The following is a 26057-nucleotide window of genomic DNA, read 5'->3' as shown; positions in this document are numbered from 1 at the left end:
TAATATATAATATATAAGTTTTTAGTTGGAGAACTACAAAGCAGACAATACCTCCAAAGGTATGTGTGCTTTGTATTAATAATGATGTAGGCTGCTATGCTACTAGCATAGCAGCCTGTTTGGGGGTGGGACTTTCACTTTAAAGGAGTATTCACGTTGCGTTTTTGGCCTCCCTTGCTGGGATACGTTGGTAACCAGTCACAATCAGCTCCCCACTTATCCCTGCACGGAGAACTGCAGGCCCCCCCTTTTTTTTTAATGGCCAGTTCTTCGTGCAGGGATAAGTTGACAGCGGATTCTGACTGGTTACCAACGTATCCCGGCAAGGGAGGCCAAAAACACAATGTGAATAAGCCCTGAGGATTTATTAGGAGGGCTCTTATAAATGGTGTTGGCTCTCTATAGGCGCTGTCACACGTAGCAGATTTTACCTGCAAATAGAATCTGATTAAGCCTTGTAATGCTGCTAAATAAAGGGAAATGTAATACAGGATTGGTATGACGCAAAATAAAGTAGTTTTAAAATGGCGAGGGGGGTCCAGACACTTAGGCTGTATGGGGCCCCAAAATTCCTGATGGCGACCCTGCCTAGATGAGGGCCAGCTTTATGTCAGTGTCTATTAGTATGAAGGTCTAAGAGAAGTAATCTGCTTAGCGGAGTAACGTGTAAGACAAATCTCATATTCCAGCGGCTCCTAGGCTCTGAAAATTGAACGGGTAAAATTGCTGTATTTCTATTTATCACGTAATGCTATTTGTAGGTACAGAGCCATCCTAATATAGCAGACAATGGCGCATACCGTGGGAGCCAGATGTCTCCTCTTTCTCTACGCAACGTCGAAAAAAATCTTGTGATGCTCAGGAAGGATTATTCACGGTATAGAGATGATATCTAAAATAATAACACCCTCCGCAAAATAACAAAGGATCAATACGGTAGGTGCAGCTATTCACGGCAAGCCTTACACAGGCATGTCAGGTTTCTGGAGGGCTTTATGGATGACACGAGAACATTATCATTTTACAGAGAAGAGGCAAGGGGATACAAACAGCAAGTGTGGGGGATATGTGTCAGAATACAGCAAGCTGCGGGGAAAGCTGTAACAAAAGCCGTGTCACCGCTATAACACTGACATGCCGCTAATGATCAGCCTTGAACTTCAGGAAGTTGCGTTATTATAGACATGAAGGTTAAGAAAAGTTCACACAAGCCCCCGAGGGTTAGTAGGAGACTCACAATGACTCGATATTTTAACAAGTCTTACATTTGGATGGGGGAAAATCACAGTTAGGGTGAATTCACACTGAGTAAACGCTAGCTTATTCTGAACGTAAAACACGTTCAGAATAAGCGGCGTCTAAAGCAGCTCCATTCATTTCTATGGGAGCGGGGATACGAGCGCTCCCCATAGAAATGAATGGTCTGCTTCTTTCACTCCGTGCAGTCCCATTGAAGTGAATGGGGAGTGCCGGCGTGTACGCTCCGGCATGAGCAGAGCTTGCCGTATACGCCGGCACTCCCCATTCACTTCAATGGGACTGCACGGAGTGAAAGAAGCAGCCCATTCATTTCTATGGGGAGCGCTCGTATCCCCGCTCCCATAGAAATGAATGGAGCTGCTTTAGACGCCGCTTATTCTGAACGTGTTTTACGTTCAGAATAAGCTAGCGTTTACTCAGTGTGAATGCACCCTTATACACTTAAAGGGACTTGTCATTACAATAGACTACATGATGGGTTCTTTATGGTCCGCAATACAACATACCAAACATGGTCAACCCTGAGCTAGTTAGTGGTACCCAGGAGACTCAATGGACATATTGGAGAATGGGGTAAACGCAAAAGGATTTCAGGAATGAGTCCCAGAGTGTATTCAGGAGCTCATGAACGTCTGACAAGTCAATGAGAAGAGGAAGCCTTAAAGTCACCATGTGGTATGGTTTATACAAGCCTCGACTGGTGCCGCTTCAGATAGTCCATTGCCTCCGCTATGCTTATTTATCTCCTGTGGAGGGTCCCTTTAGAGCTACTTCATTGAAAATAATATAATATTCTAAAATATACAAGTATGTGCTGAACATTCTCTAAAACCTGGTGGAAGTGCCAGCTGTCATTGGTTGAGTTCTAGGATTCTTTCCTTTCTTCAGTTTGCACTTGGTCAATGTCCAGGCTTAAAGTGAACCTTCCAAGTGATTTTTGCCAAGAGTAGCTGAGCTTTGTAATATATTAGATTTATAGGATTTGGAAAAGGATCTCTAACTAAAAAGAAGACTAAATCATGACAGGACTCCTGGGAGACAATAGAAGGCCTGCTTACTCCTGCTCCTTATTGTGTATGAACTCTTACTATCTCTCTTAGGAGTCCTATTCAGAAACCCTAGCCCAGGATTAGGCAACCTTCGGCTCTTCAGCTGTTGCAAAACTACAACTCCCAGCATGCATACTTGCTCTGCTGTTCTTGCAACTCCCATGGAAGTGAATGGAGCATGTTGGGAGTTGTAGTTTCACAACAGCTGGAGAGCCGAAGGTTCCCCCAAACCCTATGAGCCCATATATCCCAAATCTCATCTTCTCTCCCTTTGTCATATACTGCACTCACATAGGGTAACACAAATCACCCAACAGGATCACTCTATCTAACAGGATCGATCACTATGTTGCCTTGACCAGTCATCTCATAGCTAGTGCTATGTAACAGCTACCATTGCAAGAAGGGTCCTATCATAGTTAAGACTTCTATAATGATAGTAAAATTCCCCTCCGAATATGTTGACTCGGTAATGCAAAATAAATTACTCAGAGTTTTTTGTAATGTTTATCGCCATTGCTAAATCTATCCATATTAGTACGTCATCTACCCACATTATACAGTCGTGGATTCATGGTCATCGCCTTTCGCCTGCTTTCCAAACGAAAGACACTAGAGGGAGCTGCCCCTTTGCTAGTGACTCGTCTAACAATGACCCGGCATGTGTCAGGACTGTAACACACTGGCCTCGTATTTACTGAATAAATCAGATGTAGCCTGTTCTGAAAGAAAAGAAAATAGAAGCAGAGAGTTGAAAAAAATCTCTCTACGTGCTGGGTCTCCCTGTTTCTGGCAGGATATTTTCAGCCTAGAAGCACCGAGCATTTCATGGAATACAAAAAGATGCATTTTCTAGGTGTCATGAAAGCCTGCTGTTCTAAATAAGCAGTCAGCATGGGGGATCTATCGGGAAATGTCTTCCCTGCCGGGCATGGCACAAAAAACAAGGAATTTTTATCGGCTATTTCTTTAATTCTATAAAATCCCTTGTAGAGAGTAGACATAGCAGTATCTAGAACACTTATAGGATATCCTCTGGTCAGGTGAGCCTATACTAGAATATATTATAATAATATAATTATCTCACTTAATCTTTCAGGTGGATTTGACTTAGAATGGAAAAAAAAATTCACTGACTACTGAGAAGAAACTACAGTTCCTGGTACTCAATGACTATACATGTATTAAAAAAGTAACTACACCTATGACCAACACAGACCTGTAAATCCTTAAAGGGATATTCCCAGGGAACAAGATTTATCACCTAAATATTGCAGTCTATAAATATCTGACTGCTGGGGGCATCACCATTGGGACCCCCTCATGTTGCAGCTTGGTTTTTCTTTACTTGGGGCAGCAGTTCAATTTACTGTTCTCTACCTGTATACCATGGCCAAGACCTGTATACCACGACCCAGACCTGTATACCATGGCCCAGATCTGTATACTATGGCCCAGACCTGTATATCATGGCCCAGATCTGTATACCATGGCCCAGACCTGTATACCATGGCCCAGAGCTGTATACCATCTAAGCCTTAAGATGCTTTGTACATTTTTACGCCAGTCTTGCTGTCTTCTGCGCCAGTGTAAGTTGCCCCTAACTTATCAAGAGGCTTATGACTCATAATATACTAGGCTCATTTCCTGACCTTTTGTTTTCTTGAATCTCAAATTTACATACATTAAAGTACATTTGTAGGGCAGCAGAGGTGATGCCCCCTTTCAGAAAATTAGTGTGGAGGTGTGCCTATGAACCAAAAGTCACATATTGGCACAGAAATGAGCATGCACCAAATTCAAAATTTGTGAATTTATCATGTCTTTTACATCAGAATCTTGCATAAAATTTATGGTGAGTCCGCCCCACCGAAAGAATATTATACTACAGTACTTTAACATTGCATAGTTGTAGGGTGTGGGGATAACGTCTATCCTTAGGGAGAGACCACCTTTTCAGGTGTGTGGAGACTTATACAGCCATAGTTGCTCCACTGCAAGGTAACATGGGAAGAATATGCAAATCTGTCTCCCAAGATGTAAACAGGGAGGCAGTGCCTCTGTTATGCTGCCCTCTATAGCAAGCACCCTAAACAACATGCCCGACTTCCCAGAAGTATTTACTGCATAATGCGGGGTTATAACCAAATCAATTTCTCAGCTACAGACAGCACCATTTCTGTCTCTTTGGACTCCATCAGCGCAGCCTAGAGAGAATTGATTTGGTTTAAGTGAGAGGTTGTAGGGCCTTTAGTTGTAGAGTCACAGTGACATTTTCCAATGTACACTTCCTGTTGTTGACGTTCCAGGATCTGAATATAATAGACGATATACCCGCCACATAGTGACATATATAGTTTTTAACAGTAACAAATGTGTTTGGATTATTCTGCATTTTTAGGGGCAATTCTGGCAAATTTGGATTGTTCTGACCCCCCCAAAAAAGAGCCGATTTTATGCATTCCCTGCAGTTTAATGGTGGCCCCAAGTAGGACTTACATGCTGTGTTTTTTCACAAAAAAACATTAGTAACTATGGACAAAGTGTCATAGAATTGTAGACATGTCGTGTATGCTTTGTATACCATGGCCCAGACCATAGAGTTTCCTTGGCTTTCAGTTCTACTTTGGACTTCAGTGATCACATAGTTTGGGCCGTGTCCAGGATCTTTCTGGAGCCATGTGTGCGTGATCTAAGTAGCATAGATACATAACATAAAGAAGGCTGAACATGAACAAACCGATCTTCGCCCACATTTTTGTCTAATTTTTTTTAATGCGAATGTTATAATCCCATTTTACGTAAAGAAATCTAAACATACCCTGTCCTATTGTGTTTCTATTTCTCCCCATTAATTTCACAATCTTTATTTGTTGTCGGTGAATTGTATTTAGGGTCAATTCACAAGACCATGGCCATGTTTGTGACGACTGCATTACCTGCTCGATCTACTATTCCATACAGAGATGATAGGAACTCATAACATCAAACCATAGTGTTCTGGACCTCAAAGCATCGTAAATTACTTTGTTGTGGTGCATTAGTCCAGATGAGCCAAGGACAAATGTATCCATCACACAGTCTGAGCACAGCCATATAAATTGGCCCTAAGGCTGTGTAAGCAATCCATAGTATAAACAGCCTCTAGGTAATCTTAAAAATGGAAACAATATATATTGGTAATCTATAGACTTTTTCATTACAGAACCAAGCTCAGTTTACATAAACTGGAACACTCCTTTAAGAAATATGTTAATAGGCTAAGTCATCTAATTTTGGATAAAACTGTTCATTTCCACAGCTCTTAAGAACATGCACATTATTAACAGTTCACATCTGATAGTATAAGTGATGAAAATGTAAGACCTGGAATAAAACTGGAAAGAAATATGAGCCCTGCAGCATAGATGAATGCTACCATGCCGTATAATCTGTATAATGCTGTAAATTACATGAGGGGTGATATAAACCTCTGATGGTTTCCTAGGGAATCTGACTACACACTCCAGCGACTGAATACTGGAACGGTATTAATGTAACATGAATGGAGTATAATATGCAGTATACGGCACTGAGAAAATGCAAGCAAGCACAGCAAGTAAAAGTAAAGCTCCAGCTTTGCAACCATTGTTCTAAAACATCAAAAATAACCAAAAAGCAGCAACTCTAGAAAATAATTGTAATAAGGAATCCCCTACAGCATTGTTCCTTCATTAGGGTCAATGGACACAGAGTATTTTGGTGCTGATTTTGACGCCGCCTCAATATCAGCTTCCAAAAGATGTCTATTGGGAGGCTTTTTTTGGAGGCTGATTTTGAGGCAGATTCAGCGTCAAAATCAGCACCAAAAATCTCCGTGTGTACTGACCCTTAGGTTAAGGCCCCACAGGCCCAAAGCGCTGCGGAAAGAACTGTGGCGTGAACGCACTGCGGTTCTTTCCTCAGCGCTTTCAACAGAAAGTTTGCTGAGTTTTCCTCTGCGGACTTTCTCTTAACATTATATCTACGGGAAAGCCGCCGGCGTTTCTGTAGATATAATTGACATGCTGCGATTTGCAAAGCTGCAATGGCTTTGCAAATCGCAGCGTGTCCGCGCTGTGATTTCTTCCACAAAGTGGACATGGGATTTGCATGAATCCCATCCCCTTTGCTTGCACTGTAAAATGCCGCGATTTTGCCCGCAGCGTTTCCGTCGCGGGCAAATCACGGTATTTACGTCCCGTGGGGCCCCGGCCTTACATGGTAAAATAGGGAGGTTCCACCCCTTTAACTAACTCCAAATCTTTGCATCCTTCACTGATTCTGCTGTAGTTGGAATTTTTTCTGTAGCTCCCACTGTTCCCGAGCAATAATTTCTGTTAGTTCCAGCACTCAATATGCTATTTAGGCTTTCTACTGTCTAGGCTATTTTACAAAAATTCAGTACTTTACTGGAAAATTCTAGTCAGCTATTGTGCTTTTGTGTCTACAGTTCCTATGCAAAACTACATATCAGCATGGCAAATTACATTAAGGGAACCCATGTAGTATGATCTTGCAGTGATGCTGACAGTCGTCTGTACTATACTTCTTGCTAAACTGCCAAATAGTAGGAAGGACAGACTGAAGGAAGCATGACTGTAGGATCTGACTACATAGGATTTTTATAGTCTGTTGCTGTGGAGGCGTACAGATCTGCATCTAGAGATGCAAAACAAGAGGAGTTTTACATGATGATTACTTGTAAAATTGCTATAATTTAGAAGCATTGCAACATTTGATTGTAAAGGCAGATCTTTCTTTTAATAATGCTTGTATGGGGGCAACATGGTGACTCAGTGGTTAGCCTTGCAGTGCTGGAGTCCTGGGTTCAAATCCTGCCAGGAACAACATCTGCAAGGAGTTTGTATGTTTTCCCGTGTTTGTGTGGATTTCCTCCCATTCTACAAAGACATACTGATAGGGAAAAATGTACATTGTGATCCCTATATGGGGCTCACAATTTACATTTAAATAATAATAATGCTTGTATGCACTTGTTGGGCTAATAAAATAGGGTTTATTATGAGTGCTGTCTTTTTTACTGTATTCTGAATGATGGGTCACTGATCATACATGGATAAGCTGTTTGGACTGCATTAGATCCCCATATTATACAGTGGTGGAAGGCAGATCACTCTGGCAGGATAATGGCTGGATATTGTAACTCCAATCCATTAAATCAATGGAAGCTTAGCTGCAATAATATCCTACCTGGCTCCGAACACTGTACAGTACAGGGACCACATAGTACAGGGACTGGACACAGCTCAAAACAGCTGATCTGGACAAAGGCCTGCTATTAGCCCCAATCCTATCAGATATTTATGACCTATCCTAAATATCATGAGTAACCCCTTTAAAGAGGATTACCTATCCCCTCTCTCAGCAGTTTGCCTGCTTCTCACTTTCGGTATTTTTCAACAAGCTGGTGGGTGACTTTGACTGCTCGATGAACAGGACACTACGAAGCAACTCAGATATAGTCATTGCCTTTATCATGAGATATAACTTAGGTACTAGTACTAATAATCTTTAATATTAAACCTTAAGTGTATATAACAAGACTCAGATTTGAAGAGAAATAAAACTTGTTGCCAGGACAAACAACAGACTTGCAGTAAATTCAATGTTATCAATGTGGTTTTTAACACTGTGCAAGCATTTATCCGAAAAATACAATGGGCTGACCTGACCCAAAAGCAGGAGATAATATCTTTGAAAGCAAGTCTGTTCTTAAGAACTCGGACACCCTTCCCTCCAAAGAGCAGAGAGTTATGTCATCTGACCTGACCAGACACCAGGCTGGGGACCTTGACAATGTTGTGTACACAATGGGAGGAATAATTTCACATATCAGGCAAAAGAAGCAGCATTGCTAAAGTAATGTATTTAGGAAAACTCTCAAAATTATATAACCTAGCAGTTTAAAAGGGGAGAGAAGGGACTAACCCTTTAAGGTGTTGCATTGTTTATTATTAATTTGTATTCTTGGTTTGTAACCACATTTCTCCTGCAGCAGTCTCTGCAAGAAAAACGTATGCTTGGCTGCAGGTTGCCAAGATTCCTGGAAACCGGACCCACAGCCATCTGAACGATTGAGCCATTATTTCAAGAACCATCCATTTATTGCATGCAAGTAGCTGGTCTGCTTCAGTTTACTACTGGCAGTCATAACATTTGATGTTTATCAATTCTTTTGCATACTACCCTTCCCAGTAAGCCTAAGCATCCAAGTGTAAAACACAATTAAATAGCACGTTACGATGTAAGCATGCCTAAACTTGTTTAGAATATATCATGGAGGCCACACTCCGGTAATCTGAACAGACCGCCGAGGCATTTCTTGGAAAACTTGCATTAATTAATTCATTTAATGAACCTTGAAAAACGGATTCTGTGTCGATAATTTCTTGGAGCTGAAAGCTGCTGACTGATTTGACAAGGCACAATGTTAATTTATGAAAAATCTTTACAATTTTGACCGACACCTAATCATTTATACAATGTCTCAGATGATGGAGCTTGGTAGGCACTTCTCCAGTCAGTGTTCATTTTCCCTAGCAGCAAGTTTGTCAAGCTACTGAATCTCTTGTCAGTTAAAGGATGTATATGAAAAACAGGGATTCACCCCCCAGAAACAGTGCTACTCTTGTCCATGGCCTTTGTGTGGTACTGCAACTTTACCTAATTCAATTTAATTAGTTTTTAACTCAGCCTCTTTGGTCAGCTGATCAGAGAGGGTGCCAGGACTTGGACCCTCATCTGATATCGAAGGTCTATCCTAAAGATAGGTCAATGGTACTGCAGTCCCAGTGAGTAAATCAGACCTACAGTCATGTGTAGAACCTTCTGGCACCAATAAACTGACCCACCAAATTGTATAGAGTGCTAAGGCTCTATTCACATTTCTATAAAGGTCCCACTATAAACACAAGATAAGGTATCTGTGTCTGATTGCTGTGAGTCCAACTGGACCTAAAGTCTCCCATGTGTGATCCATGCAAATGGAGCAGTGGTGTGCATGAATGGCCAGCGCTCCATTTACTTCTACGGGGCTGCCAGGACATTGATCACTGACAGCCCTAAAGAACTGAATGGAGCTATAGCTAGGCATGTGCACCAGCACTCCATTTACTTGAAGGATACAAGGGATCTTTCAGCCTCAATTCTCCTGGATCCTTTGGGGGCCAAGCAGTTGGATGACCATTGATTTGACACTCAGGACCATACACAGTTTGACTCATAATCTTCCCCTTTGCTGGGCCTGGCCTTCACCATTTTTTTCAGAATGATGATGATGAAGTGGATATATTGGTCAATATTGGGAATATTGGTCACAGGGATGTTTCTGCAGATGAGGGGTAGGGTAGTAAACTTGGGTAGGCCCTGCAGATATTTGCTTAGCATCCTTGGGGAATAAGTGTCTAATGTTGGAAACCCGCTTTAATAGAAACTATATGTATTTCTCAACATTCTTCTCTGACAGAAAACTGCAACATTTGCCACTTTTTTCTATGGGGAACAAAGCCTATGAGTGGATTTTCCAGACTATCCAGGAGGGGAGATGTAAAGTACGGTAATAAAACAAACCATACTCCCCTACCATCCCCTACCAGCCCATCCCCTATTCCTTTTGCTTCTGGTTCTAATTGGACCAACAGTACTAAGGCTCCTATGACTGCTGCGGCCAGGGCTGATACATCAACGGCTCTGACCGCTGAAATCAGTGATTCCTTGAGTCTCACCACTGGCCTATCTACTAAACTGAGCCACTACAAAGTGAAGAAAGAAAGCTATATTCTTCATTGAATTCTATGCAGAAGTGGAGGTGCCAGGACTGAGGTTGAAATCTCAATATTAGAACACCTTTCTTAATGGACATTTACCAGTGAGTTCAGTCATTAAAAGCAGATTAAGGCCAGGGACTCACATCCCTTAAACACCGTGGCAAAAATGTGGCGTATTACATTAACTGCAAAGTGGATGGGATTCTGGCTAACCCATCTACACATTGCAGAAACCAATCCGCAGCAGAATTGCTATCATTTGAAAAACGTCTTTCAAAATAAGGCCTAAAACGCCTTCAAAGAGCGGGAAATATTTATTTTATCATAAATAATCCAAGTGTTACTATGTGTCATTATCTTATCCTATAAGGAACTGTAAGAAAAATTAACAATTCAACATGAAACAATTGCGCTTCCATGGTTCCATACATTACAGGTCTTCCTCTGGTCATTCTAGTTCTATACAGAATATTATATAATTGAAACAGCCGTCTCTCAAAGTAAGGCCCTATTCACACAACCGATATTTACTCTTTTTTATCCTCCATGGTGCCTCCAGGAACCACATTACAAAAAAGGACTGATTTCTGTCCATGTGTTCTTAGAGTGGAGTCCAAGCAAATCTCAAAATTTAATAGGTGCTGATGGAGGAAAGAATTAGAATAGGACATGCTCCACTTTTTTCTTAAAAATAAAAAAAGATGTGCATCCCCATTGAAATGAATGGGTCGTTGTGCATTCCGAGTCCAATCGGTTAAACCCAGACTTCCATACTTGGACAAGATTTGGTTGTCTGAATAGAGTCTAAACCAGAGAGCATACAAAGCAACTACATAGCATTTGAAAGCCATGCATCACATGATCTCATTGATGTTACAGCATAGATGAATAGGAAAGGATCTCAATAAATTAATTGGATTAAAAAAAAAGAAGATGATGCCAAAGAAAGCAAGAAGGAACGAAATGAGCTAAGGTGTAGATGACCGAAAAATGGTGAGAGCGGGAATACACAGGAGAGGAAGATGGGATTGCTTGATTGAGAGAACATAAAAAGAAGGTGGAAAGGGAAAGATAAAGGAAAATAAAATTGGTTATTGGTTTATTTTTAGGTGGGGGTGGTAGTAACTGGCTCACACCTGATATTCCGCGTTTCATCCATTTCGGTTCACCAAGTGCAATGAAGAAACTTTCTTGCCTTTCGTATTCCTCCTCATCTATTATTTTTACCCTTATCGTTTTCCTGTTGGGACATAAGAGAAAGAATGGTATATAGAGGAACAGTATCAGAGCTTTCTCCCTTGTTGACACCCTCCTAAACCACGAGTAAGCTTCTTAGACAACCTGTAACCCTTCAGCTTTTGGTAAGTAGAGTAGGAACACAAAAACATTTCCACATCTGTATAGATTCCATATTATGGCAGGATTCATCTTCTGCTTTACACAGTTGGTCCAGAGCCTTGTAATCCTAATTTTTCTTTTGCTGAGGCAACCATCCCACCATAAAGCATCCAGTCCCATCTTTCCATGACCAATGTCAGTTGGGTAGGAGAATATTCTTGTATAACCCTGTTTAGACATTTATTGGCCAACACATATTTGTCAACATATCACTTACATACTGAAAAGCCCAATTGTTAAGGGGAAATTCGGCCCTTTTGCTGGTATTTCACAAAAATGACCTGTCTTTAGAATAGATTGATGGAGGTCAGACACCCCACACTGAACAATGTACATAGTTGGAAGTAGTAGGCTCTCTACACTGTTTAGTGGCCATTCCGGAGTACCCTACTCTTATTGAAAAACTGCAAAAATCCAGGAAAACCCCATTAAAAATAACATCAAGACCCAGCCATATATGAGACCCCAAAGTTAATTAGAGGAGAACACCTCGTACTACTTGGGTTTACTTCACAAAAAAACATCAATCCTTACAACAGTCAGCACTATAACCATTCATGGCACATAAGCTGGCTCCTGTTTCTGTCAGATAAGAGTAGAAATATGGTATTTCTGTATTTCCCTTTCATTCTGATAATGTACGACCACATATGTAGGACTGGAAAGTAGAGACCAGTGAGGCACGAGCATCAAAACAGCAGTGACAGATGATCATTATAGTCTATATAATAAATGTTCATTGTATGTCCACAATGGACATAATAGTACGTGCAGGGGCCACTATGGGGCATAATACTATGTGCAGGGAACACTAAGGGGCATAATAGTGCGTGCGTTCAGGGGGGAAGATGTTGATCGGTCAGGGTCTTCGGCATCGCTGGGGGGGGGGGGCGCATGTCAAAAGTTCGCCACAGGGCCCCACCATTCCTAGTTACGCCACTGTAGCCTGTATAGTATGTATATCCATACAGGTCTAGTTTTCAAGACTCTCCAGGTCGGTCCCATAATCTAGACAGTTTGTACAGGCGCCAGACAGTTCCAAGAAACTAAAGTGTACAAATAAAATGTAATGTATGTGATCAGTACAGATGTCCTCTAGTAAATCATTGAGGAATTGACAGATTCTCCTATCTGGCACACTTTCAAATTTTTGAACCCTTTCGCACCAATGACTGCAGCCAGACTATAAAGCATTTTGATGGAGATTAACACTTCTTTAATTGACAACATATATCAAATTAAGGACCATAAACAGCCTGATGAAGCCATTCAGGAAATCTCCCCTGCACATAATTCTCCTCTACCTGTTGCCATGGACTGGAATCCTATTTTTAGCATGGGTAATGGAGAGCAATCCCCGGAGTGGTTCAGCCGTCAATCACAGCATTGCCGGCACAAGCAATATTATTGTGTGCGGTGTTTGTTTAGGAGGCAGTGACTCACAGCTGCACCTCTACCTGCCATGAGACACAAATATTTCCGCACCATAGTAACCCGACATCTGGGGTTTCTCAACATTTCAGAGGTGATGCAGATGAAGAGTAGACTACAAACCTCAAGTATCATTATGTGCTCCTCTATCATTGTAAATCAAATTCGTTTTTTGGAAATTATATATTTTTTCGGTTGTTATAAAGAGATCAGGAAAGCCCCTGTCCATATGTCCTACTAGGTCATACAAATGGCTTAGAGGAGGGTTCCCTTGCTTGGATTCTTACACTGGATTCTGGGTCAAATAATAAGCAGTTTATCACTCATGTAGTCCATAAGTCACAGGGCAGAGTATGCATATGTCCTGTAAGGGTATGTTCACATGGCTGAATTTGGAGCTGAAGTTGAGATGGATTCTGCTGCAAAATCAAGTCCAAATTCCAAAAAGCTGCATATGTAAAACCTGCTGTACATTTTTTCTTCAAATGTTAAATTCCCTTCAATGCCCCCTGTGTATAGCAGGGTTCACACTGCCATGGAATTCCGTTATGAAGGTGTCCATTGAAAAAAACATAATCGGACACCTATCATAACAGGTATTACCGGACACTAACTGATGGTAATGTGTACGTTTTTTTTTAATTGATCCATTTAACGGATCGATTAAAACACCCGACACACTAGCATCAGTTAGTGTTAGTTAGTGTCCATTTTTTTATACCGTCCTTCTCTTTTTTGTTTTGTTTCTGCTTTCTGAGCATGTGCAGAAAAAAACAGACCCAAAACAATAGACAGGAGCTGATGGCTATCAGTTACTGTCCGTTATAAGTCTGTTGCCCATAGACTTCAATGTTAAAAAAAATAATGGCCACTTGCCGTCTGTCAAGAATCTGTTTTTTCAAAAGAACTTCTGACGGACTGGGTGTAAATGGGCACAAACGGACCCAAGTTAAATTCCCATTGCAATGAATGGAAATTTTAACGGATTACTGACGGGCCAGCTAGTGTCCATTGCTAAAATCTTGTAACAGACAATAGCTAGGACATTGCTGACTGTCACTAACAGTAGTGTGAATGCCCCCTATCTGAGAGCAGAGAAGCAGTAAAGTCCGCTTGCTTTTTCCTTTGCAGCCTCGGAGCAGTGAAATGTTGCACGCCCATCTGAGAAACGCGTGGTCACCCAGTTTAGACCTGCACAGTATATATACAATTACATGAGTTTTTAAGAACCTGAGTCCATCTGTTCTTAAGCAAAGACACTTAGGACTTGTTCACACAGAGACTTTTGGCAGCCAAAATAGCTCCCATTGACTTCAATGGGAGCCGCTCACTTCTTTTTTTCCACTAGCTAGTAGCGGAAAAAAAAGTGACATGCTCCTTCTTCCTACGGATTCTGCGGCTGAATTAGCCGCGGTGTCCGCTGTGTGAGGCTCCTTCTCGATTAAGCCCATTCGTTTGGGCCTAATCCAGAGTTGAACATGCCAGTGCACTGCATTGAATGTTCACACGTGGAGTTCATGTAACTCCGTGTGAACTAGCCCTTACACTGTACCTGTACTTATCAGCTCCAGCTCTTTGTTAAATATACATAGTTGTTCTTATTTGTGTATGTTTCTAAAAACCTCTTTAATATGAAAATAAATAATAATAATAATAATAATAATAATAATAATAATGATGTATTATTTTACAAATCTTCCCAAAGTATAGATTTTAAACATGGCATTTATTAACGGAGCCCATAAGGTCCAAAATGCCTGCCAAACCACTGCAGGTATAATGATCAGACTATGGATAAGCACATCAGCCGCCAAGTGCACATGGGGCGGGTCCTGATATGCCAGATTTACCTACAGTCAATAGGCAGAGGCTGAAAATGGATCATGGCTACAAACTGTGTTGTGTAGTAATTTCAGAGGAGAATTGGAGACTCGTGGTTGTCTTAAGGTGAATATGACACACTCGACCTGCCCCAATCCACATGTCCCTGCATTGCTACATAGGTTTGTGGACACAAAGTATGATTGTGTTCCTATGAAAGGCCACTACATGGCACTATTATTGGTCCAGAAGGAGGCATGTTGGAATGGAAAGACTATGTTTTTCTTTATACATTTTAACTGTTATTATTTAAAGTACTTTTCTACCAAATCAAAAGCTTTCTGTAGTCCCAGATAACCCGTTCAGCCTATATTATATAAAACAAGTCCTTCCTTGGCTCCAATCCCATACGAATGTCTTGCACTGGTTGTATGGGGTATGTAAAGTATGCTGTATGGATTCCCTGCCACTTTTTTCTTCCGGACTATTATAATCTAATGTACGCAGAATGTATTGGTCCCTGGAGTGCACACAAAAGCTCAAGTACTTTGCATTAATAGACTTAGTTTACAGAACCTGAATATGTTTAGTGTTCTGGTTTATTAGGATTAGGGTATTAGAGACATATGGAGCGTTGTAGATGTAAGGAAGCAGAGGTGCAGAGTGTTATCTACTTCCATATTAGCACACATGGAGTGCATTCACCTGGTTGTCTCTTTTACAGTCTGGAATGATGTGGGCCCAAGTGTGGAAATAAAAGGGGCCAAGACCATAAAGCTTGGTATTCACACCCACCGTTTCTAGTTACATTGCTGTTTACTAGAACCAGGAACCTATATTGTAACCATATTACACTCCCCATATTGTAATAATCTCAAGATAAATAATACATTATAGAGCAGATCTGGATCTTCTTGGATTCATTTCCCCACCTTACTTCCCTATCATTAGGCACAAACATTGAGACATATATAACACATATATAATGTATAAGGTCATAGTGAAACGTACTGTGTGTGACATAATTGATGACAATGTAAAATTCATGTGACTTTACAAGGTACTTCATGTGTTCTAAGTAATTAAATATCAAAATATTCTTATTTTTTGTGAAAAAACTTGCACTGAATTTGAGATGATATATTACACATATCAAAAGGATTCGATTCATTGCCATCTGTTATACAAAGATTAAAAATGGAAACAAAAGACAAGAAATGCCCATTGTGTCTTCCTTGTGATTCAAACAAAAAGCGTAAAGGAGCTGCCCAGTAAAAAAAGATATATATATATATATATATATATATATATATATATATTCTTAAAGCAGAGACAGGAATACCTGCCCGCAAGTTCAACATAGAAGTGTATGGGAGCTACAGAAACAATGTGCCATGCGGTTTCCTTAGCTCCGCTCAGGTTCCAGGTTGTAGGACTTTGCGTTTCCTATGTCGGCACACCATCAGTAAAATACAATATATTATTATGTAAATTGCTGTTTTTGCACATTTCATTGTTTTTCCTTGGACAGCATACAGTATACAAAAAATATTCTTATACCTTTTTACATTTTATCTATTTTTATACTTTTTACTTAAAGAGGACCTTTCACCATATCTGGGCACATGCAGTGTTATATACTGCCAGAAAGCTGACAGTGCGCTGAATTCAGCGCACTGTCGGCTTTCCCGATCCGTGCCCGGTGTAAAGCGCTATCGGTCCCGGTACCGTAACGCTTTACAGTCAGAAGGGCGTTTCTGACCATTAGCCAGAGACGTCCTTCTGCCTCGCGGCGCCAATCGCGCTGTGCTGTGGAGCCGGGAGGAACGCCCCCTCCCTCTCCTGATAATGCTCGTCTATGGACGAGCTGTGTGAGCAGAGGGAGGGGGCGTTCCTCCCGGCTCCACAGCACAGCGCGATTGGCGCCGCGAGGCAGAAGGACGTCTCTGGCTAATGGTCAGAAACGCCCTTCTGACCATAGAAGAGCTACGGTACCGGCACCGTAAGCTCTTCACACCGGGCACAGATCGGGAAAGCCGGCAGTGCGCTGAATTCAGCGTACTGTCAGCTTTCTGGCAGTATATAGAACTGCCTGTGCCCGGATATGGTGAAAGGTCCTCTTTAAGTCATACAAGAGAAAAAAATGTCCATTGGTGCAATAATGCTATCCGATGGCAATGAATAGGATCCTGCTAATACAAAGCGTAGTCATATAATAATAATAGGAATAATATTTTCTATTGATTGAATGGAATCTGTCATGTTTCTAGTGAAGTCTAAGCCGTGGGCAGCATAGGATAGCGAAGGAGGAGCTTAGTAGATAGATATGAAATTTTACAGAATATTATCCCTTTAGACAATGGGAAAATGCACACAGTGATGTCACAGTGCCAGCATAACGCACATAGTGATGTCACAGTGACAGAATAACACACACAGTGATGTCACAGTGCCAGGATGACACACACGGTGATGTCAAAGTGCCAGGATGAGACATACATGGTGATGTCACAGTGCCAGGATAATGCACATAATGATGTCACAGTGACAGAATAACACACACAGTGATGTCACAGTGACAGAATAACACACTCAGTGATGTCACAGTGCCAGGATGACACACATGTTGATGTCACAGTGCCAGGATGAGACATAATGTCACAGTGCCAGGATAGTGCACACAGTGATGGCACAGTGACAGAATAACACACACAGTGATGTCACAGTGCCAGGATGACACACACGGTGATGTCACAGTGCCAGGATAACGCACATGTTGATGTCACAGTGCCAGGATGAGACATACACAGTGATGTCACAGTGCCAGGATAACACACATGTTGATGTCACAGTGCCAGACAAATGCATACAGTGATGTCACAGCACCAGAATAACACACACAGTGATGTCACAGTGCCAGGATTTCTAGACATTTTTTAATATATACTTTTATTTTGGTAATCATATTTTTATTCACAGTGGGAGCAAATCCTGATTTTATAATTGATTTTTTGGTGTTATTTCCATAACACATCTGAGGATGCAATGAATTCAACACCCTTTAAGCTGTGCCAACATCTTCTCCCATTCCATTGGTGCATTTAGTTTTGTCTACCAATAGTCGTGCACTGTCTGAGGGGCCAGCCTTAAAGCTTGGCATCTTTGCTTGGCAGTGAGGACCGCCCTCCTTCACAGTACACATAGAACATATAGAAATGTATCACCATCAGGTGACCTTCCTCACCGCCCTGAAATTATGGGAACTATAAGACCGGCCCCTCTGCACCAATAGCTGTAGTCGAAACTAATGGCACTGATATATCTGCAAAGGGGAAGTTACTGGCATTGCTGAGGCTCCTGCTTTTTCCTTACCCACTGTAGTTCTGTCTCCTCGTTTCCTCCTGTATATTATGCAGTATATTATATTATATATATAACACAAGCCCATCATATGTTCACCAGAAAGTTTATGTATGTTTCTGTAATTACAATACAACGGCAAAATAATGATAAAATACAGACTTCAAACCCACAATGAGGAAAAGACGATCAGGTTATAGTCACCCAGACATTGCGGGAAATGTGCCGCTGACTAAGGCACCATGCAGCATGCCACAGCGGCAACGCATTGAGCTGTGATTTTTTGCCGCGGCGTTTCTGCCACATTGGGATTCATTTTTATTAAGGTTTCCTGAAAAGCTGCTTTAATTCTTCAAAATAAAAATCCACCTGAGAATCTGAGATGTACAATAAAAATAGTCTTCTCTAGTACTTCTTGTAGGAGCAAGGATTTACTGAATATCTGAAACCAAGAGAAGCGATTCTAGCACTTCTAATTACCATTTTATGGAAAATCAATCTGTATTGCTAGGGGTAGTGATCTTGGGAATGTTGGTGGAGTTATACAGTAGATAAAATAAATGGAGATAAAATGGCGACGGTGGTAGAATGGCTTGGGGCTATCACGGATGTGAAGTCCTTTATTATACTGCCTTTAGGCTCTGTTTCCAGTTACCTCTGGGCTAGAGCTCACTGTACTATTCTCCGCAAGATAATGGAATACAGTTTCTAAACATGGCTTGTTATGTTCCACTGAATACAACCTCTTAAACTCTGTTCAACACTTGCTCTAAAATACTATACACTATGGTGACACCTTCTATGGACACTAGAGGATTGTGAACACAAATCTGCGTAGATGCCCTAGGAAAGTAATAAAGAAAGATCATGCTGAATATAGTATGTGTGCATATGAGGAGTGTCTTTTAGGCATCGAGGTTCCAAGAGGGCACTGGGCACCACAGCTCTTTTGCTCTCAACCACAGCAGGAAATCTCAGCATTCATTACATGTAATCAATTCCTAAATTCTCAGCTGTAAGTTGAATTACTAGACACAACCATAACAATACACATTGTGTTCTGTCTGACTAGACCATGTTCAGTAAATTTGTTAGATTTCTAGGAGTCTTGGGTATTGGACCAATACAATTAAAGGGTACTTGAGTTTTCATGAAAAGTTGAAATCTGTGTAGAGTCTTGCTGTACACTCTGTTCTCAGGTTGTATAAGCCTTCATACATAATGTTCTGTCAGATTTTCTGACACCGGAAGCATATTATGCATTTGTCTGAGGCTGTGAGCATGTACAATAAGGAGAGGTCTGCCCCCTTCCCCCTAGACATTATAACAAGTTTGGTTTGTTTACATGTAATTTTATCAGCAGTAACTGTACAATAGCAAACAAGTAGCTGATAAAAGTGACCATACAAGGGATTCAGAAACACTGAACTGCAAATACAGGGCAAATACATGCAGGTACCAGTCCATTCTAGCATCTAACATGCAGACACGAAGCAGGAAAGGTATAATCCCTAAACTCAATCAGGAAACGTGCTAGCTGTCTGTGAATAATATCGCATCAGTAACCATACAAGCAGCCAGAAATAGATACAAGTACATGGAATACTTTTATTACATTGTAAGCTGTGATATGACTTATGCACATAGTAACAGTTTGCAAACATGCAAACTCTAAGCACATCTTCTGACCAACAGTCTATTGACTATTTACAGTCTCTTCAAAGAACACACCTGTCGGTATAGAAAGACTCCGCCCAATTGATGTTCATGGACCAATGGGTATGACCAGAGTTGGATCCCCACCCTTCTGAGGGTCAGTTCACACAGAGTTTTTTGGATCGGATTCTGACGCGGAATCAGACTCAGAATCTGCCTCCAAAAAACGCCTCCCGCGGCCTAGTCGGGAGGGAGGCTTGCGCTGTGGACACTGTGGCAGATTCAGCTGCAGAATCTGCATCAAGGTAGGGTAGCTCACTTCTTTTTTCTGCAAGTGGGAAAAAAACGCTAGCGGAAAAAAGAAGTGAACGTCTCCCATTGAAGTCAATGGGAGGCGTTTTTTGGAGGCGGATTCTGAGGTCTGTGTGAACTGACCTTGAAGTTGCAGTCTATGAATATCCTGATCCCCAGAAGCCCCTTTGAGGCTGAAGACCCACTGTGCGAAAAACGCAGGGTTTTACAGTACCTGCAAAGTACTAATCCCATCCACACATGGCAGAAAAAAACTTTTTGTAAATTGCTGGCACTTTCCATATAGATATAATAGGGACAGAAAGTGGGCAGAGGAAAACTCCATGTAAATGCAATGAAAAACACTGCAGAAAAAAACGCAATGTGTTTCTGCAATGTTCCTCCACAGCATTATGCTATATGGGGCTTTAGGCTTGAAGTAGTCTGTCACCAGAACCCAGCATATCAATCCAGTCCTGAACATAGACAAATTAGCGTCATCTGAATTTCCTCGTGAATCAAAAATATTGCTGTTTTTGTCAGTATGAAATTAGATCTTTGCAGCAATGAGGATGCTACTGTTGCTCCAAATTTGCATTCAGACAAAAAAGGCGATATCTCTGCAATGGACAGATTGAAGGAAACACCCTTTGATTCAGGTGTCCCTAACCTATCTATCCTCAGGGCTGGGTTGCAAATTTTGAGCAACATCAATGCCCTCATTGCTCCAAAGATATTCCATTTTCATTTTGCCAAATATAGCAATATCTCAGTATCGGAGGCGACGAGGAATACGTCTATGTATTCGGATGATCCTAATCTATCTATCTGGTGACGGATTGCATTTTTACTCATGTTAATATATACCTATTTTGAATCTACACGTGTTTTGCATTTTTTATTCAGTATCAGTCATTTCCATTGTCATAATAAAAATGTGTTAACACAAGTCTAAAATCTGCGGTGTAATGGCCTAATTTTCTGGTAATCTCCTAAACTGATAAAACCTGTTGCCAATCGACATATGACAATTTGCTGATACAGTTGTCAATTTTTCCGTTAGAAAAAGAACTTTCCTAAGTAGATAGTTCCATCAGTGACAGCTGGCATGCAGCTATGTTTAGTGGAAGAAGGGAATGAAGTGCAGCAGCGCGCAGAGACGTGGGGGTGCTCTGCAGTCTGACTCATGCTGGCTGACTCACAGTATGGCAGTTTTATGTTTGTGATTGTGATCAGCAAGTGGAGGAAGATAATCATAAAAGAGCTCCATGCTTACTCCCTTTTTACCGAATATAGGTCAAGTGGCAGTACTGTGCTTCAGCGCCAGTTCACATGCCGACGAAACAGTCTGGAACTTATCATAATGTAGTCAATAAGATTGTGACCTGGATATCAAGAATGCCTACTGGTGAAGAGCATATAAGACAATGCTATTTATTATCACTGCAATAACAGGTCTTCCAAGACATTACTGATGGAACATTTAAGAGAGACATGTCACCCATGAGACCCATGACATTCACATTAGTTATGCCTCATACAGTATCTTAAACTATTTTGGGGTGCTGGAACTGTATCATATGGCATACCTGGCATGTCAACCCAGCATTACAGAAAAACAGGTTAGGGTATCTTCATAAGGCGAAAAAAGGATTCTGCGTGTGAACACACCATGCGGCATACTGCTCCGGATTAGGTCCAAGTGAATGGGCCTAATCGGGAGAGAGTCTCGCATGACGGATGCCATGGCTGAGTCAGCTGTGGAATCCGTGGCAAGATGGGGCATCTCACTTCTTTTCCGCTATGGGAGCCGTCTTGGCAGATTCAGCCTCAAAATCCGCTGCCAAAAAACTCAGTTTGAACTAGCCCTTAGGATCACCTGAATCAACCTGTGTTTTCTGAATCCGTTGCCTAGATACTGCAGCTTTTGGCAATATGCAAATTAGCTCTTTGGGGCAAAAAGGGCATTGTTGTCTCTCCACAAAAGTAAGGGTCCCACCGCTCTGTGCCTCCCTCTCTCCTTTCTGACAGGGCCAGGCAGTGTATACCTAATCCCACCTGGTCCTGAGACACTAGCTTGGTCTGAGTCACATATACTGCGCAGGTACAGAGAAAAGCAACAAATTACACAACTCAGAACCAGGCAAGATCCGATACACTTCCTGGCCCTGTCAATGAAAGGAAGGCGGACATTTCTCCCTGTTGATTTCCTACAGTCTCCAATGGAGACCCTGGCAAAGATGTGAACCTAACGTAACCTATTTGTGTAACCTGATTGATATGCTTGGTTCTAGTGACAGACTCCCATTAAGCACCCTATAATGCTATTAATATGAAACTATTATAATATTATGGATTTAACTGACTGTATACTAGTAATATGTAGGCAACTTGGACTTGTACAGAGCAAGGATCGACCATCATTGAAACAATACCAGTATAACTGGTAGCTCGGCATCACTGGTATATGAACAGTGAAATATACCCTTCAGTAATGCACTTTCTGTTACTGGAATCCTAATTTCCCCGTGCCATGCTAGTTCATCTGCATACAATGAGCCCTGGGAATTAGTCCTGGACTGGAAAGTGTATGAGAAATCTATAACTTTGGTCTTTTAAACCTAATCTTTTTTCTATACAATCTTATATATCTCATGTGTTTTATTCGGGGAATTGCAGGTGATCATGCACCATCTTCGTAGGTATGTTTTGAGATAAGGGCAAGTCTAGTATTCTCATGGTAAGGGTTCTCGAGGTGTGTACCTTGGGTGGTACAACTAGGTTTATCAGCAGCTCTTGTTCATGGTGATGCGTTGGGTGACATGGCACCAAGGCTACTGACTCACAGATCTTAAAGAGGTTATCCAGGACTAATAAATGAGGAACCTATTTTCAGTCGTGGATATTGGGAGTTGAGTGTGGAGTTCACAAAATCTCGCCCAATACTGTATCTGCTGCATCATTTCAGTACAAGTAGCATTGTAGGTGCTAAGCTAATGCAGTTGGTATTGTATGTCAGAACACAAACATATATAACTATACTAAGCAAATTTAGCACTTTTGTAGGAAAAGTCTCAACTTTGCAATGTGGCTAACCTTTGCACATGTTCTTTACCACACCATACCAATGCTAGGGTCTGCCCTGTTTCCTGAACTTCTCCACCGACAGACAAATCTGAGTCTTCAGCAACATTCATGAAAAATCCTAAATGTTTTCATAATTGCGGAATGAAGGACGGGGGAAACGTTTCAGAAACTAATAGAAAAGGAAATGGTGCCCATAGCAACCAAGTCAGTTGTAGCCAGAAATGACAAAAGTGCAATAAAAACATGTCAGAGGGCGTTACTCTGCTTCCTGCAGGCAAACCCACCGATTCCTCACCCCAGAATAATGTCGACTTATCTAAATGAGGCAAAAATCCTGACTCCAGTCTGGAAAAGATAAGGACTTGGACATTCTTTCCATATATAGTTGATACCTTTTGACACTTCAATTTCATGCGTAAGTTCCATTTTATTAGAAGTCCATTTAATGTAGCCACCTTAAAGGAGACCAGGGGTATAGCCAAGTAGGGAAGGGCATTGAATCTATGAGATCTGGCACTAGCTCCTAGTAGTCAATCTTCAAGTTAAATCACTAGAAGCCTTAGGCAGGTAGGATTTTGCTGTCCGCTTGAAAAATTGGACACCTTTGTAAATGGACACTTAAGGACACTACATGGTGTCCCATCTAAAATCATGCAAATTGCAAACGGACACAGCTAGTGTCCGATGCTAAAATCTTCCACGGACATTAGCATTGGACACTAGCTGTTGAACACCAAGGCTAGTGTGAACCATGCTATAGCCACGTTTCCTTATCTGTCTATCTATCTATCTAACACTCTGGAGAATGGAATTAACCTTTCACATGGGTTCATGGCATCCTACAGAAATCACTGACCTTAGACAGCCATAAAGACACTCTGTACTGATAAGAACCTGGGAACTGGGGATTTATTTACGTGTACATACCAATAAGCCTCTTCCCCGTTCCCCCCTCCCTCCTAAAATTCTATCCCTATGTGTCCTGTTGTACATAAATATGCAGCCTTCAGAAATTGTTTTTAGTTATATCTGAAGAAGAAGCCGGGAGCTTCAAAACGTGATAATCTGTCATCATTATGAGTTAGCCATTAAAAAAGGTATCAACTACTGAAGACTTTCAAGTTTTTAGTTTTTTTATATTTCCTACCCACTGGCTAACACGGTACAAAAACAACATTTTCCTTATATCTCCTCCCAGTGTAGGAAGTGCAGGAATAGGGAGCTGAAGTTTATTTAGAAACAGTGATAAGGGCAGGGGAGGAAGATGGAAAATAACACGATTAAAGTATAAAGCATTCCTCTATTAAAAATATAGGTACCGTATATTAAAAAAAAAATCACTATTATCACCTGCACTATTGACTTATATAATAACATTTTTTACAAGTTTAGGTGACCTTACACATTGTAGAGAGTTCAGCCGGAGGTTGCATAACTGCAGTGCTGACCATACATACGATTGTTCACCAGAACGCCTAGCTATATACAATGATCCAAATGCAATGTAACAAACATTCAAACTGACCATTTATTTTCAATGACTCAATGATCTTTCTGGGAGCGTTCTTTCACAGAAAAATTGTTTGTCACTTTTACGAGTTGGCGAAACGGGGCGGTAAAAAGGTCGGGGAAGACTTTGCCCAACAAATTTACTTTAGCTTCTTAATAATTCAGGGGCATATCGTGCCAGCCAGGAACTTAAAGGGTTTGTACCATTGTGGACACTTATTCCCTATTAACAGGAGCGGAGATAAGGGTCCAACTGCTGGGACACCTAGTGATTAGGAGGACGGGAGGGGGGGGGGGGGGCTGAAAGCTCTCCTATAATGTTCTTGTGAATAGAGCACAAGTGTGACCAGCATTCCCTTCACTTTTATGGGCTGCAAACACTGACTGAGAATATAGTCCTGGAAGCCCCATAGCAATGAATTGAACACCAGTCTCACAAGTGCACTGGCGCTCCATTCACAAAAAAGCTTTAGCAGGACTTTTGTTACCTTGTTCTGGCTCGGCAACTGAGCCCTCAGAGATCATACACTTACACCACACTGTCCTGTGGATAGGGAATAAGTGTCCATAACCCCATTAAGACTAGCATACAGAATGCTGGTCATAATAAATCCCCCCTCCTATTTTCTGTATTTCTTAATAGTTATTCATTTATTGTTTTTGTTTTTTTGTTTTTTTTTGGGGGGGAGTCTATATTAAGCAGAAAGAAAGGAGGATGTTAATAGATCAGCAGCTTTGATTTTTTTTCTATGTCCAGTTTTTCTGATGTCCTACATACAACCACATCATAACACATCTGCAACAGCTCTGCTACATCTACAACTGGTCGGCAGCATAGCACATGTCCTCTATGTGATCATCCTTCTACAAACATGACACCTATGATACCAGATATTCCTGGAGTGTATAGACGTTCACATGCTCACATGACCTCAGGCTTGCTGTCAATATCTATAGATAAAGCATTATTAGCAGTCAGCGTTAACGAAGATGAGTATGTTAATTGTTAGGTAGAGAACAAAGGAATAGGTGAGGATAGCACAGAGATTAATGTAGGGATGAGTAACTTTTGCAAACCACTTTTTGATGAGCGGCATCTTCTCTGATGCTCAGCTAGTACTTGGCTATCATTGGGCATGAGGACCACCAATCACTGGAGTGCCAAGTTACCCATCCCTGAGGGTAGCAGAACTCAGGAGCAGAGGCTGTTAGTTTGACAAAGCTGCTACTACACCTTTCTGCACACTCATGTCCACAACGTGTGGCGCCCTCAGTTCAATGTGGAAAGTCTTGTTTTTTTCATACTCCTCGTCATCAATTATTTTGATCTGAATTGTTTTGCTGTGGATGGAAAAATAATAAGTGTCAAAAGAAAAAGCAGAAGGAA

At 41.3% G+C, this 26057-nt stretch overlaps 1 protein-coding gene across 5 annotated transcripts in view; it reads right to left on the bottom strand.

Moving 5' to 3' along the window:
• SLC8A3 (solute carrier family 8 member A3) overlaps positions 1-26057 on the bottom strand; it is a 229836-nt gene that overhangs the window by 36510 nt on the left and 167269 nt on the right. For 2 of the 5 annotated variants that reach the window (XM_075282880.1, XM_075282877.1), the window contains exon 3: positions 25905-26011. In XM_075282880.1, coding sequence (XP_075138981.1) covers positions 25905-26011 — 107 coding nt within the window. Of the gene's footprint in view, positions 1-11253; positions 11358-25904; positions 26012-26057 lie in introns of those variants that run through there. The other 3 variants (XM_075282878.1, XM_075282879.1, XM_075282881.1) reach the window with 2 other exon arrangements.

This window comes from Leptodactylus fuscus, chromosome 7, assembly GCF_031893055.1.
Source record: "Leptodactylus fuscus isolate aLepFus1 chromosome 7, aLepFus1.hap2, whole genome shotgun sequence".
NCBI lineage: Eukaryota > Metazoa > Chordata > Amphibia > Anura > Leptodactylidae > Leptodactylus > Leptodactylus fuscus.
Note: the sequence above shows the minus strand (reverse complement) of the source record. Positions and strands in the feature narration are given on the sequence as shown.